A 16,667-nucleotide genomic window follows, 5' to 3' on the forward strand; every position below is an offset into this window, starting at 1 on the left:
ATTTATATGCGAAATATCTGAAATAGATCGATTGGAGTTTATTTCAGACAATATGCAGCAATAATACGCTTCAAAATACTTATACTAGACTGTAATAACCATATAATGATCATATATGCTTTTACACTTATTTGCCATTTTATGAAAATAAATTGTTTATTTAGATTCTTTAATTCCGTTAACGAAAGTGTGCCCTACCTGGCATTTACAGCAAGTGGTGTGCCCATTTTGAAAGGCACTGTTCCAATTATTTTTAGCATTCCGGTATATAGATATTATAATGGACTTAAAATGTAAACATATACGTTTATATGTCTAAATTTGTTCAAATAACTTGCGCCCTTCGCTTTTATCGCCCTTAGATGCCCGTGGTTGTTATTTTTCATACTAAGGGAACGCCCCCCTTACGCCACTTTTTTTTAGTTTTCACTAAAACTTCGATAGCTGCGTTGATTGTCAATAATTTTTTTTTATAATTGTCTCTAACCAGGTGTTCATATATATTTGACTTTTTACGATCATATGATTACTCCAAATACATTTGTGAGAATATTTGCTACGTTGGCGCTACAAATGGTCTTAAACTAAGCCAAATTAGCTAAAATATTAATTTAATCATTAAAATTAATATTATTTTCAATATTTACAAAAGAAGAAATAAAAATCTATCATGAAGTTATACAAATTTAAAAAAAATGCTGACGTCAACAAAAAAAATGCTGGAAGTCAGCGTTTGACATATGATTTTAATTGTCATGTGACAGACATCATTCTTACCACGTTTTGTAAGTTATAACCAAATACAAGTGGTATAGGGTATTTTACCCCCCTCCCCCACGGACTACACTCGTCCCCTATACCCCGGCTTGAATAGGGCTAACAAAAATCAATAAAATGTATAGGACAGGCTAATCAGAATGAGAATTTTCTTCCAGTGGCCTACATTTGTTTTGACTTATCTTCTGTTCCAATTTCTAAATACTCATTTGCAGTTGCTGGTGATAAATCGGCATAAGCAGCTTCTTTCCTTGCTTCCAATTGAAGACCTGTATAATGGGATTCTGCGGTAGGAAATACTTCATAATCTTGGGTATTTTCATCGTCTTTTTCTGCGCCTTTTTCATTTCTGCAATTAGTCTTAACGCCTAGACAAATAAATATGCTTGTCATTTCGTACTTTATACTACGGCAAGGTCTTATTATATTAATAGAAAATGTTTTCACCTCTAAGCTTCACAAATCCATAAATACATATATTTGCTATTTGCGTGACAACCAGCGTTATAATTATTGTTACAAATAATTTCTTCGTATCCAACATTTTTGCTAAGACAAATATATATAGTGGAAACTCAGATATAAGAAGATTCCCTAAGTTATTTTTACATTAATTATTTTGATCAAAGAAGAAACATATACCTTCAAACGATATAGGATGTTTGCAAGCATCTACGACCTTTGTAGATGGTGCTGGAGTTGTGAAACTGATATTTACTATTGCTTTCTTGCCATAATTGTTTTTATATGAAGCCCAAATAATTACACTGGAAACATTGAATATGTTGCATACAGCGTATTGTGTGTCGGTTGTATTCAAAATATCACTTCTTTCTGCAAATTGCAAATGATAGTTAAGCGCACAATTGCCAGTTGCTTCACTTGTCCATGTACCATTTATACAATTATTATCTTTGTAAAAGATTACCTTCCGCAATTTTCGAGGGCAAACTGAAATAAAAATTAGATTTTACAATTTTCAAATCAAAGCGGAGAGGAAACATAATTATAAATAGACATTACATGCTACATCTATTAGTGTCTCTCCCTTGATCATTCCATTTGCACCAGTGGCATTGAAAACTAGCTTTGTTCCACAATCTTCACGTGTCACGGGACGTCGAGTTTTATAAACATATCTGTATCGCATGGATACGATATTCATGAGCACAACGTCGGTAGAATATGAATAGTCTAATTCGTTGTGCAATTTCCAAGTTAAAACAGGTTTTGGATTTCCACAAACTTCGCTCATAAAAGATAATTGTTTTCCTTCGTTGACAATGTAACTCGAATTTAGAGAAATCCCACACACATCAGGTCCACCTAAAATAAGAAATAAACGAAAGCTCAAAGTTCTGGCAAATATACAAATATCAAGTTTTATTTTATGCTGTTGTGTTTTGTTATGAAGCTTCAAAGCTAAAGTTTTTCTTTTTTTGTTCATATTTATCGGCAAAACTGGAGCTCGTGTTCTTATAATTTTTCTAATAAAAAGGGAGTGTAGAGAATATTATAGTTAATTTAATGTGATATGTGTAAGTAGCATGAGAAACTACTTTTCTCTTTCTACCGATCTCGGACGGCAAAGAGATTATCAGAACGTGCAGAAGAGTCTCTGAGAACGAGGCTGGACTCACATGTTGTTTTTATAACTTATAATCTGTCTTTTCTAATTGCTATGATCTCGTATGATTTGCTTACAGTTAGTTAGTACTTAGTAATCATACACATTATCAAGCTTGAATCAAGATTTAAAATATAAACTATTGTTGCTCTTATTAGTAGGATACTTCCATCTGTCTGTTAAAGGCGAAGTTCACGTGTTTATTCTCATATAAAATAGTAAAATGCTTATATACAAACAAGTTACTGAAAAAATTATTTTGATATGTATTTTGCGTTTGTTTGAGCAGGAAGAGAAGTTTTGAAAAAGTACAATTAATCAGTAACTGTTGAAGATCTGCCAAAAGATTTATTTTATTTAAAAAAGTTTCAATTTCGAGAAACTTAAATAGAGAAGCAACAGTTGTTAGTATGTTATTTTATATTTTTTAGGATACTTTCTTATTTCATATTGAGACACAACATCGACAACCAAAATGCATCGAAAAGTTACATTTTTGGACTTTTTAAAAGCTTTTACTCCACATCTGTTTTTATTTTTAAAAATGCACAATACTCGGGACAACAACTCCCTACTGCGTCACTGTACGCAATATTGAAATAGGAAAAAGTGAAATTTTAAAGTAGGAATGGTTTAATAAGTAAACCTAAAACGGTGGTTACAGTATCTCTCATACGTTTTTTATACCAAAATTTGGTATAACAAAGTTTGATGCTTTGGACTTGGAATCTGATAGTGTATCAAGTATGAAGTAAATAATTGGAACCCTGGATGTAAATTTTAAAACTTTGTTTTCAAGTTTTTTAATGTCGCATTTATAGCAAATTTCTATTCTATATTAATCCATACTTTATATCTTGTTGATAAAGCGATACACAATGGCAAAATTTAATGTATTTTCCGTTTTTCTCAGAGAGTTGTAACCATTAAGATAAGTGATTAAACATTTTAGAGGTTTTAAATGAGAACTTTCAACTTACCTACAACGTCTTTTATAACCACTGTTGCATTTTCAAACCGACCTTTTGATTGTAATAGAAATGCAGCTTCGAATCTGAAAGACATGTTTTCGTTAAACTGTATCTTTTTGATGAATAGCGTATAGGTGCTATTAGAAAAACGTCCAGATAATCGCTCACCAAACATTGTTTTACCAGCCTGTAGTGGCTTTGCTGCAGTCTGAAATCCAAACATTATTTTAACAGCAAGAGTTCCTACAACATACATCTCTACTACATATATACGTTCTCCATTCTCAGGAGTAACTCTCCATTGCAATTGAGCAGTTTGATTAACTGCAAATACTAAATTGGTTTTGATAGCTTCAACCTTTCCAGATGTCACTACAAGAAAAATATATGGTATATAGTCGGAGGGGCTAAAAAGAAATAATTACATATTGGAGGGAAAAAAACTTCAATTTTGACTGGTTTTCCTTCTAGGGATATGTATTAAGATTGTTATGGTCAAATATTAATTCCATTTTAGAGTATTAGTTATAAGGTTACAGATCAATTTTTAATCACATTTGCAAAATGTAAAACTTTGTGATGATATTTCATAAAAAATGTATTTACTTCACTAGTATATTCTGTTTAAAGTTTTTCTCATGCAGTCTAATAACCACATCAATAAACTATAACATGATCTTATGTTTTACTTGTCTACTACACAAAAATATTTTTTAAATCCCATGTTTTTATCAAAATTGGGGTAGTAATTTTTATTACTCCATTGTGTTTTTTATTAAATTTAAATTTCTTTTGTACAATTTTGTATAGGTTTTCTGTTTCATTTCAAATACTGTATTTCTTACTCTGGTATTATTAATATCAATCTATATAATAATACGCCAGTTCCGTGTGTCTGTGAGAGGCAAAGTGGATGTCTTTATTTTCCTTTGATGTTGCCGAAAAATGCATGTCTAATATGCTAAATTTTCTGACGTTACGGCGCGACGTCAATAATATATACTACCTTAAGGTCAATATCTTATATTAAATTAATGAAGGCATTACAGTTCACTTAAAACTTTGAGGCCAAATAACTTGGGAACGAGGTGGTGACGTCAATGATTTTTTACCGCGTGGGTAATTAGGTACCACCTGGCACCAATTTGTGTAAGTTTCCCAAACCTATGTCCCCAAATCCGTTTCGGAATGTACGAGTTGAGGACGCCAACAAAAAACCTTCAAACCCCAATATCAGTGCAACCGTTTAACCGTATATAAAGTGCATGATCCTCTACATTTTTTTGATCAGCGCTGCAAGATCTATGCGAGGCAAAAGGTATGCAAATTTCCAAAAAAAAATTCTTAGGTTTTAACGGGCCGTTGCTGACGTCAACAAAATCTTTAAACTCGTATATCCCATTAACCGCTCATCAAAAGCATATGATCATAGAGATTTTCTTGATCAGCGCTTTAAGCTCTACACAATAGAGAGGCAACGTGAAAACAAGCTTCTGAATTATTTTTTTGATGAACAGGTTGACGTCATCAAAATTCAAATAACGCTTCTTTTTCAATTTCATCCTGCCTCAGTGTATTTTTTCACGGGCTTTATCGACTTACCAGATTATTGAATTAAGGATAAAAATAACATGAGTGAACCACAAACAAAAGACTTTCCGGTAGCAAGAGGCATTTCTTTAATTTTTATTACTATTTCTATTTAATTCTACTTTTATTAACATTTAAGACTTGGTAAAAAAACACTAATGGCATGCATTTCTCTCATTTTTTAGATTTTTACGTTAAAATGTTCCAAGCAAGATCTGTAAAAGGGCTCTTTATAGTGTTTAATTCTACGGTCGAGTTAAGGCAAAAGTTCACTTCGATCGAGCAAGCGGCGTTCTAGGCACACGCCTAAAAGCGTATGTTATTGGACAACATTTCATGAGCGCTTGTGATCGTTTTCTCCGTCATGAACATCAAACCAATTTTAATATTTTCGACGGACGCGAAGTAGCGTCAAGAGGAAATGACGTATACATAGCATTTCGACCAATGAAATTGCTTCAAAACCACAATATAGAAACAAGATGGCGAACCAAGACTACTTTAATACAAAGGAATATGAAGCTAGGTAAAATGGAGAAATGAAAAGAAATATGGGGTATATTGCCAATTTAAGACGTAATGATAGTCAGGTTAGATTCCTGGTACCATCAACTGACATATCTAGCAACAACTCTCCAAAGATCTAGATCGAACATCAAAGGTGCTAAAATTGTCCGACCAACCAGCAGTGCTATGAAAAGATAAATACGAACTCTTGTAACAGTGCTAGGGGCAGTTTTCATGGTATTCCTCGTCCTATTCGTTCTAGCATCCCCTTAAGACCGAGTTCAGATATATCTGCAATTTTTACGTAATGCTTTATCACATGAAGAAGTTCAAAATGCTAAAAATAATGTTGATAACACAGCTAACACAACAGTTATTGATGGAACCACCAAACAGCTGTGGAAGAAAGTCAAATTTTTAACGGAATCTTCATAGATATAATGAGGCAGTATGCCAAAATTTGGAAAACTATTTGCCGTGGATACCAGGTGACTACAAAGAAGGATAATGCTTAGTGAGAAGTAGCCACGAGAATGGAAGCTGACGAAAATAAAATATGTGTAAACTTTTAGCGATTTTTTTCGTAAATACCTGGCATACATTGCAAGCAACAACCTAAACCAATGCAAAATGTAGAATTTTTGGTGCATGTACTGATGTAAATATGTTAATTTAGGATATGTAAATATAGGTAGAAGTAATATGTCAGTTTTTTTTTTCTTTGCAGGTGTGTTGCGAAACCAGTGAGAAAATGTACGAGATAGTTTTGTACGCTGTAATAATAAGAAAAAAAGGTGTCGACTAAATTTGGGGCTTGTGCTTCAACAACTCCAACATGTCAAAACCGTTGCTGTTTTTACTAGACTATACTTTGAATAAACAAACGTTCAGCAAAGATTGCTTCTAACCACTTCCAGCTGCCATGGTATTGAACCTTCATCTGAGTTTAACTAATTCCAAGACGCATCTCTACCCAATTTTGCATCTCTTAAATAGTTCTTGATTTGTGTGCGTTGTGAATTAAATAACCCACCTCCAGAAACGTCAGCTCTCCATTTTACAAGATTAACATTAACCTGAGATTCTCTATCTATAAAACCTGCTGGACAGTAGTCATTACTTCTTGTGATAAGCATGTTTAAATTGCGTAATACTATGATTTACATGAGGAAACTGTGTAATACTGTGACTGCTTTTGTGGCCTCTACAACTGTTTGCATTCCTGGGGTGCTAGTTTGGCGTAAACCTGGAAATTGTGCTGCTATACCAAATGCTTTTTCCACAATTTTTTGTCTTCTAGAAAGCCGATAATTGAATATTTTTTCCTTTTCTTAACTATTATCTGTGTGATAGGGCATCAATACATATAGTAAAATTTACTGCATTATTTGTTAGACAACGTGGTTGTGGTAAATTTAGAATGTTACCATTGATGGCAACACCTATATTGCATGTACCAAAAATATTCCCGTCTCTTATACGTCCATAATCTCGGACATCCGCCATAATGAATTCATAGTTGGCATCAACTATAGCCATGAGAGCAATGATATGAAATTCCTTGTAATTACAGTAGGGAGATCCATCTGTAGGTGCACATTAAGTAGCACCATGTTTACCACCAATTGCGCCCAAACAATTTCGGAAAAGTCCATTTATTTTCAGAATCTATTAGGATTTTTCTCCATTGTTCCACTGACCTGGGAGCCTTCAACTCGTTTTTCAAAGGGTCCTATATGACCCTGAACGTATCTTTAACAATACGCCCAACTGTAACGCTACTCATGTGATAACTACAACCTATCGATATGAATGAATCACCAGATACAAGATACCACAAGTTATGCAGAGTTTCTCCGATGGTTGTATAGCTTTACAACGAGTATTATCTCCTCCTAGTTTGGGTCCCACTGATCTCAACAGATGCTTAAATTTACTGGGAAGCATGCAAAACACTTTAAAGAAATACTCTTGGTCAAATAGCATTGTTTCATTCACCAGTGTGAGAAAATAACCCCTTTCCTTCCTTTCTTGAAAAATCAGTTTTTTTTCTATAAATCACAGTTGCTATTTCTGTTTACTTTTTTCTGTTTATATTTTTGCGCTCATTTTCATCTTCGTTAAGTGGATATTGCACGCTTGTGCGCCAAGGGCGTAATACTTTATGCGCTTTGAACGCCGTGCTGCGAGATCGAAGTTGACTTTCGCCTTTACTGACATCTACATTAATATCAGAGGTCAGCCCAAGCGTATTGCAATGTAAGAGCCTAACGATGAAATCCTTATTAATCAGTCTGTATTTCCCCGCCAGGTGTGTATGGACTTAAGTTGTGACGTAGCATGGGATACCTTTCAAAGTTTGTCAAAGCTTGTAACTGAGTGTGTTATCGCCTTTAACTGCCATGTCGCGGAATAGGCTGTATTCTCGCTAAGTGTTCGCCTTAAGTTTTTCCGTAGATTATATCGGTGTGCCATCACTATTTACTTTACAGCAGCATCAAGGCAACCAGTGGAAACGGCATGAATAATCCACCATCCATGAAGCAAGGTCAAAAATTAGATTAATTTACTAACCATTCCGACAATGGTCTACCAGGTAATAAACATATAAGAATGGGTACTACACCATTGTGTCAAAAAGCGACTAAAAACACATGTTGCGATGGTACGCATTACACTATCCCGTAACTGTTTGCGAAGCATATCACTTTCATATTTTTACCACTGTCCCCACGTACAACGAAAGTCGGCGTAGTAAAAATCAAGGCTGCTTAATTTCCTCCTAAAAGAGCGTATTTGGCGAGTGGCTGGTACGTACGCGAAAACCGACAATGCCGACAATTTTAAGCGCGTGATATTACTTCTATGATACCCGCGTATATTTCGTTTATAAGCAATTTTAATAGCTATTAGCGGCCAGTACCGTCGATGTAAGCTAAGCTACGTAGCGCAAACGAACAAACGCCTTAAGAAAATCCTGCAGATTAGCCAGAGAAAAATTAGCAAATATTTTGGTATGTTGCATACTGCCATTGTTCCCTCACAAAACTTTTCACAAAATTTTCTTCGCATGACCATTAGTGACAATAAAGTTCATAAATGATTTGTTTTTCTAGATGGACATCAAATGTGTTCCAAGCTCAATGGTGTTTAAAATCATGTAAAAAAACTTATTTTTGTTGATTTGGAATTTACTGCTTCCAAATTATTTTTCTTTGACATTTCACATAAAAATGTGGTGAAATTCTCAAAGGAACAGAACATGTAAAACTGTGGAATCACACACAAACGTCTATAAAACAAAATATAAAAAACATCAGCTTATAAGCTTACAGGTATTGCACTTTATGTTTCGGTAGATGTTACAGAGTGTCAGAAAACCGACAAACCAGATCGATAGATTTTTTGTTTATTACATACCTTTGTAACAGAAAATAATTAAACGAACTTTGAACTTACTCACAAAAAAATATGACGACGATATCTTCGATAATAAATATCTGAAAATGTTGATAACTGATGTTTACATGGCATTTAAAGTTTGATACAATTGACCAAAACATATTTTTAACATACGTTAACTAAATGTCACAGGGTTAAAAAACAATAATTCTATTACAATAATTTATCTCCGGGATTCTGATTATTACTAGCCACTTTAAACCAACAATTTGGCTACCTTTTGCTATTATGTCATTCGTAACACTCACAACAGCTCCCCACATCCTTATAAAATTCTAGGAAGACATATGCTTTTAAAATTGTGATACAAAATGTTTTCTATCCCTTTCTAGCAAAAGTATAAATTATGTAATCATGAACAGAAAGTTGAAATGTACCAACGCAGTAAAAAAATCAATGATTATGGCTTTTTTTTATTGTACGTTTCATTGACTAATAAACAATAATAAGAATTGTAACATCACACTTACCTCCATTCAACAGTACCAAAAATGTGAAACAAAAACAAAAACTTGTCATGTATACTCCACCCATGGCATATACTATCTTGATACACACAAATCATGTTTCGGTATATTTTAAGATGTTTTGTGTTGCTTGCATAACTTCATCAATTATGTTAATTAACTGTCTGTAATTAAGTCATTCTTAATCACCTTTAAAATTAAAAGAAAAGAAAAAAGGAAAGTGACATTGTTTCTATTTTCATTTTTGTTAAAAAATATTCGTTTAAAAGGGTTATTCAATAACCATTGCGCTGTGATCGATTTTACCATCAGCCAACTTTAATTTAAACTTATAGAAAACTGCTTTATTTGGAGTTAAACATTATGTTATTAACACTGCATTTGTCTAGCAGGGAAAAAGAATTAAACGGGAAGAGAGACACCTTCAGTCTCCAGAACAGAAAGTAATTCAAAATTATTTCTTTTGCTTTTCATTTTGTCTCAACAAAAATCAGGCCAAATGAATTAAAACACTCAGAAATAACTGACATCATTTTCTGCGTGACTAACTAGTGACGGCATGGGACTAAAATGGGACATAATGGAACAATTGATCTACAGAAAAAATAAATAACAACTTTTAGCAAGACATAAATAAAAGTCTGTGACATTTAATTCTGTTAAAAACTGTAAAACATGGACTGTCACATCTTCCTTTCATAAATAAATTTTTCCCTGAATATCAAAAGCACACGTAAATTTGTCCCATTATGCTTCCTTAGTTATACAGAGAGCAGGGAGTAGTGCAATATACGTCACAAACAATTAACAAAAACAAAGCAATAATAACATATATAAACTCTTTTCAAAGATGTTAAGGGTGATTTTAAGTACTTACTAAAATTTGTTAAGTGATGCTGGGTTAATTACGTGCTTCAAGCACAAATGAAATATGCGTTAAAAGCACTGACGTCTTTTCTAACACCGTCATAATTTTTACAACCGAAGCAATGAAAATGAGTTAAAGTATTCCTAATATTTCTTATCAAGGTTCAATATTTAACCTAGTTTAAAATTGTTTAAAGAGATCTGTACGGATGTAGGTTGGAGTACCACATTCCACGAGTATCTCGAGGACCCGCATTCACACTTCTACAAGTGTTAACCCTATTCGGTCTGGGGTTTTTCGAACATACTATGACCGGGGGGGGGGGCGGATTCCCTCAATAACTTTTCATAGGGTTGTTCAAATTGAATCAAACTTGGCACACTTATAGTACGTCATAAAAGGAACAAAATGGCACCAAAAAAAATTTGCTTGCGTCAGCACATTTTCTGTGACGTCATCAAAAGCTTAAAAATTGTTAAAAATGCAACTATCTGCTTAAAATATAATTACTTTTGTTCTAGAGCGAATTTTTACATTCTGTTTGAAGTTTCTGAAAGCTAAATAAAAGTTATTTAACATATCTTCTGGTTTTTACATGGATCGGATGAAAAATTGCCAAAAATTGCCCGAAAATCCGTTTTTTTCCGATTTTCGGGTAAAATCCGACAAAATCGGGAAATCGGATTAGTCACGTGTTCAAATTATTCCAAATGATTCTTCTTGATGAAACAAAGTTGTGTTGCAAGTTTCAAGTTCTAAGGATAATCCTAACAGGAGTTATTATATTTTCCCCATTATAAGGATTTCATAGAGATTTTTAGGGGTAGTTTCGAGTAATGGCCAATATCAAAGCCTTTGAAAGGTATGGGACCTAAAAAATTAGCATGCAGGTGTCTAATAGATAAATGTTGAAACTCAGTAAGTATCATAGCCATATAACAAAGCAATCAGGAGTTATTAAAAAAAAAACCGTCAGGGCCGAATAGGGTTAATTGTTGTAATTTTATGACTTTTCGTACATACCTTCTAGACATATTTTAACAAAAAAATTCTCAAAAGGGAACAAAGAACGGAAGGGGGTGGGGAGTTGTCATCAAATAAATGGCAAATATTTGCAACGAGTGTTCAGTGAAAAATAAAGTTAATTCAAAAAATGATGTCATCTTAAAATTTAACGTTATCAAAGGCTACCCAAACGGAGTACATAAGGAGTACCCAAACGTCTGGTCTTATTATGGGGGAAAATATTATATGGCTATTCAAATTTTGTTTCTTCTTTTACCTAAAATATGAAGTTAACAACCCAACACATAAATTAAGCGTTTCTTTTCAAACCCAAAGTTGGTTTTCTCACAAGAGAAAAACCTGAATTAAATGGTCCTAGTATTATATTTATCAAACATTTGGAAGATACTTACAATATCAATTATGCAAAGAAGTAGTATCCTTGTAAGTGTATCAACTGTTACATATGCACGATGAAAGGAATTAGGACAACGTTAGTTATAACTTTCATAACTTCCATGCAACCTTTATTCTAAACTTTTTCTTATGTATAGAACGACATAATAGTGTTATTACTAGAAGGATAATTTCCTGTAATGTATTCGGTAAAGTGCAATATAAATAAAAAAATACAGCACAGGATAATGCGCGCCCATTATGTAGATAATTATAATGTTTGTAATTCATACCATTGTTAAAACAACTTATTGTGAAATAATGCAACGTACATATCCTAACAATACACTATATTTGCTTTGACTGATTATTGTACTGTGTTAACTCATTGGTCGTTGTTGCTGATAAGTCAGCATAAACAGCTTATTTTGCTTCTTCCAGTCAAAGACCCGTATAATGAGATTCTGATGATGGACATACTTTATAATTCGTGTCACCAGTTTCGCACCGCCTTTTTTTCAGTTTTTTTGTTTTTGCAATAACTTTTAGTACCTAAAAATATAAATCGATTCACCATTTTATAATCAAGATTTAACAAAATAACTTTGACTCTGTACATATAATAATACCTAGATTTTGCACATGTATGAATGTTGTTTGGGCAAGTTCAAAAAGACACTTAAATACGCTACATGTTCCCTCTAATAATGTAAGATGTTTACATCCATTTGTGGAATTTGTGGGCGGCGGTGGTTAGACTTATATTGACTTTTCTCACTTTCTAATTGATCTTTGTATGTAGCCCAAATAACTACACTGGAAACATCGAATACTTAACGCACAATGTAGTATGTATTACTTATATTAAAAATACCTCTTCTCAATTTAAATTATAAATTATAGTTAAACGCACAATTCCCGGTTGCTTCGCGTGTCCATGTACCATTTATAAAATTATCATCTTTGTAGAATATTACTCTTTTTAAATATAAATGCAGAATAGAAAATTATTTCTTGTAATTATTTGGTACATGTCACATCAATTAATGCCTCTCCTGTTATTATTCCATTCTCCCTCCCATGGAAAACAATTTTTGTTCCACAACCTTTCCGTGTAATGAAACTTCGAGTTTTATAAAGATATCTGTATGTATCTGAATATGAATAATTTTTTTCCAACTTTTTCATTGAGTAACATTGCAAATTTATGATTAATTTTGTGTCTGTAAGTGATATATTTTGAATTTTATTTATAAAGTCTTACTGACTGTTTGTTTATTTTCTTCTACATGGCATTGCAGCTAATTAATAAACATCAAAGCATAACATAACGCTTCAGTAATCAGTTTATTTCTCCTAAGAACGTATTATGTATAATTTTAACCTTAACAGCAAGGTAAAATAGAAGTTTTTTGTAGGAGACTTCAATACCCAAAGTTAGATTCTTTGAGAAAGTATATTAAACTAGCTTGATATACATAACATAAACTACTTTGGCTGAATCACTTACGTCAAAACCTGCAGTAAACTTCGTACTAGGAAAAGTTCTTGCAAATAGTTAACTACAGACGTTCTTTTTGCGATTAATTACAAAATGTGGCGGATTGCACAGGATTGCACAGTGTAGGCCAAACTTTATTAAAGTGCTACTTGGCATGTGTAAATTTTTTAGGGTAACTACCTCACTGTTACTATAAAAGGTACATGTGGGAACTAAAAAATCTATCACCTTGGTGTGACATGCTGCTTAAGTATACTTTCAGGATAAACGTAGGGCCTTCACATAAACTTCAAATTATCACTTAGATTTAGAGCTATGTTCGCAACAACAGGTGATCATTCCCTGTTCTATCAACATTAAAAGAAAACGTTTTTAACGTATTAAGGGCAAAAAACTTAAAAGAATATTGCATAAGACTGGATAAGTCACGATTTGCAAGATACAAGTTGCAAGTTGCTACAATAAGTTGACACATAACATCCATGAGTTACAACTGTTGCATGGAAAAGCGAGACTTGTGTAGCTTGCCATTAGTATATACGTATCGATACACGTGTTATATAAAAGAGTGCTATCCGAAGATCGTGAATAAGCAACACGAACATAAAACATATGTAGTTCTTACCTCGCAATCGCACTACTATACATATTCAACTAGGATTGTTAAGGGCCTTAATGTACATTTAATATAAATTGAGGCCCAATATATATTTAAGGTTACTTTAAGAGCAGCAGCTTCCGCGAGGAGAAACTTTTGTGTTTTTGCGTTATTTTGCTCATTTTTGCTTCAGCATTTTGAAATTAAAAATTAGCAAAATGCGGAAGTGTTTTACGCGAAGTCATGGATAATTTCCAACATGTGAAAAACTTTTCACTACCAGGAAAATCAAAACAAACAAAATTCCCATAGTGATTTACTTCTTTTTAATCATCAACAGGACCTTATTAAATAACAGTACCATCTTTGTAACTGGTTAGGCCATCCTGCGTAAATATTAACTAATAAATAAATAATTAACTACAAAACATTTAGCATTTTCATTTTTTTTAACGCTAGGAACATTTCTCGGATATTTCGATTCTACTATGAAAACTATGATTATTAATAAAAAGCAAATAAAAACAAGAAAAATAAAAATTGTTGCCAATCACGAAAGATTTTTCCTTGCAAATAAAGTAATGTTTAATTTTCGCGAAGTTATTTTACGCAAAATTTGTCCAAAACTTATTCGCGATAATTACATAAAATTTAGCTTTTTTGTGGCAAAACATTCTGCCAGCGAAAGTCTCTACCTTCTAAGAAATTATCGTTGTAAATATGTCAGAATATTAAGTTTGTTTCCTAAAAACGAAAAATTGATATGTAAAATATGAGCAAAGAGTGATTTCTTTATCATCCTTTGCTCTACAATAACGCCTCACGCCGCATTTGCTTTTGGTCGAAATGTGAGTAAAAGTTTTGGTATAGATGGTATAGATATTTCTTTTAGCAAACAAGAGACACAAACATGTCTTTTTCTTCACTTTAATCACTTGTAGAAACGATGCAATAGCGCATTTTAAAGGCTTTAGCCTATAGGATTTAATCTTGCGAATTCTATTTATTTCTACTAGTCCATTAAATTTTAATCATCAATAAAATTTAAGTATTTTTTGGATTTAACAATTCACGAAATCACGAAGTTTTTGTTGCAAAAGCCGTCTTTTTTGCAAAAGAAAAGTCTCTTGGGGTGGTCGGAGTCATTGATGGCTTCTTCAGAGTTAATGAGACTGATTGGCGTTGTTTGGTTGTCATAGGTGGTCATTGGTCGTCACAGGTGGTGATAGGTGGTGATAGGTGGTCATTGGTGATCTTAGGTGGTCTTAGTTGGTCATTGGTGGTCATAGGTGGTCATAGGTGGTCATTGGTTGTCATTGGTCGTCATTGGTGGTCATAGGTGGTTATAGGTGGTCATTGCACAGTTATGTGGCATTATTTTGCACACACAATCTTTTACACTTTGTTCTTTACTAAAGCTTTTTTTATACTTTCTTCTTTGTAGTCACATGCGACAAAAATACAAATCTTAATGTAAAAGAAAGTAGTCATTCACTTGTTGTGAAACAAGAATTTATAAAAAAATATCTACTAATTTAACTTTTAACACCTAGATAAAGTCATGTACTATGATGAACAGGACAATTAGAATAAGTTTTACAAACATTTATATTCCCTACAACCTGTTTAAGAACCCTGTTAGCACTTTTCAAGATGTTCCTTCTTGAATTAAAATATAGTTAAATGAAACACTTGTGATAGATATTGCGTTTTAGATACTGAAAATCTTGCAGACAGCCGATCATAAAACATCGTTCAAGCATCTTCTTTTAGAATAACACCGCGTTAGTGGTTTGGAATATATTTTTATTAGGTTGTCCATGAACATTTGATATAAATAAACATGCTGCTAAAGGGTAATTATTACTATTCACAGTCCATATTAATTAGGGAACTTAAATACTGTTTGCCGCAACATCTTTTGACAAGCTTATAACAGATAACCATTACAAGAACAAAAAAGTGCGGGGTAAATACATTTTTTAAAATATAATAATACGTGTCCTATATGGTTCGATATAATTCTTTATTTAACTTTGAATTAAAAAATAGTGTTAAACAAACATAAATGATTTTATCCTTTACACCATATCACACTATCATCCTGAATGTCTGCATCGTGACAATTAGTACTTTGTTGTAGTATATTTAATATCTAATAATTTATCATGTGACAATTGTTAACCTTTTATGATTACATCAATTACGTTTATTTTCTGTAACGTAATTAAGTCATTCCTAAATTTTAATTAAAGAATGAATATGTAATTTCATCTGTCTTAATTTCTTTCAAAATTTTCTTTAATAAAAACTCTTTTCTTTATTGGCGTGTGCGGGTAAATAGCCTTACGTAATGGAGAAGTTGAAAACTTCCATATTTACAACTGACCTTTGTCTATACTCATGCTAAGAATTTCACATACAACGAGACATGTATAGATATGAGGTGCCTCTTTTATGTAATAATTCCGTAGCGTAAGTAAGAGCAGGCTTGTCCATCGCATTACAATAAGTGGTCACTTCTTGACAGCACATGTAATGTCTTCTACAAGCGAGGCATTTAGGAAACAGCTTTTCGTTACCCCCCCCCTCCAGCTAAGAAAATTACTCATCAATTTTATATGGCAGTATAAGTTTTCATGACAGTAATAGGAGTGTAGCTACCTAACTGCATTCAGAATAAAAATTATTAATTACGCATTTTGTTCAGAAAACTGCATTTTTCTACTTTTAATTTTAGCCAGAGCTAGCTAAAGAGCTAGCTAGATAGTCACAACACCATTATGAAGAAAATAATAAATACCAAACTGAATAAAGAATTTTAAAGGAATAAGAATATATAGCTCGCTTGTGTAAGTAGGATGCTACCTCGAAATATACGTTTGTAACTAGCCAAAA

General features: G+C 32.9%; 1 protein-coding gene across 1 annotated transcript; it reads right to left on the reverse strand.

Moving 5' to 3' along the window:
• Positions 1-225: 225 nt before the first annotated feature.
• On the reverse strand, positions 226-9,640 carry LOC130635417 (uncharacterized). Its single transcript, XM_057444750.1, has 6 exons — positions 9,405-9,640; positions 3,385-3,747; positions 1,801-2,103; positions 1,420-1,728; positions 1,225-1,326; positions 226-1,145 (listed from the first exon to the last, which is right to left on the reverse strand). The coding sequence occupies exons 1-6, from the start codon at positions 9,466-9,468 to the stop codon at positions 940-942; spliced, it is 1,347 nt and encodes a 448-aa protein (XP_057300733.1). The 5' UTR covers positions 9,469-9,640; the 3' UTR covers positions 226-939.
• Positions 9,641-16,667: the final 7,027 nt, after the last annotated feature.

The sequence above is a fragment of the Hydractinia symbiolongicarpus genome, chromosome 3, assembly GCF_029227915.1.
Source record: "Hydractinia symbiolongicarpus strain clone_291-10 chromosome 3, HSymV2.1, whole genome shotgun sequence".
NCBI lineage: Eukaryota > Metazoa > Cnidaria > Hydrozoa > Anthoathecata > Hydractiniidae > Hydractinia > Hydractinia symbiolongicarpus.

Bases quoted from the DNA above. Each gene is read 5' to 3' on its own strand.
- LOC130635417 (XM_057444750.1), bottom strand. From the start codon at position 9,468: ATGGGTGGAGTATACATGACAAGTTTTTGTTTTTGTTTCACATTTTTG. The intron at 3,748-9,404 runs GTAAGTGTGATG...TTTTTCTTGTAG, and splicing joins TTTGGTACTGTTGAATGGAG to TGACATCTGGAAAGGTTGAA. The intron at 1,146-1,224 runs GTGAAAACATTT...TTATTTGTCTAG, and splicing joins TGGATTTGTGAAGCTTAGAG to GCGTTAAGACTAATTGCAGA.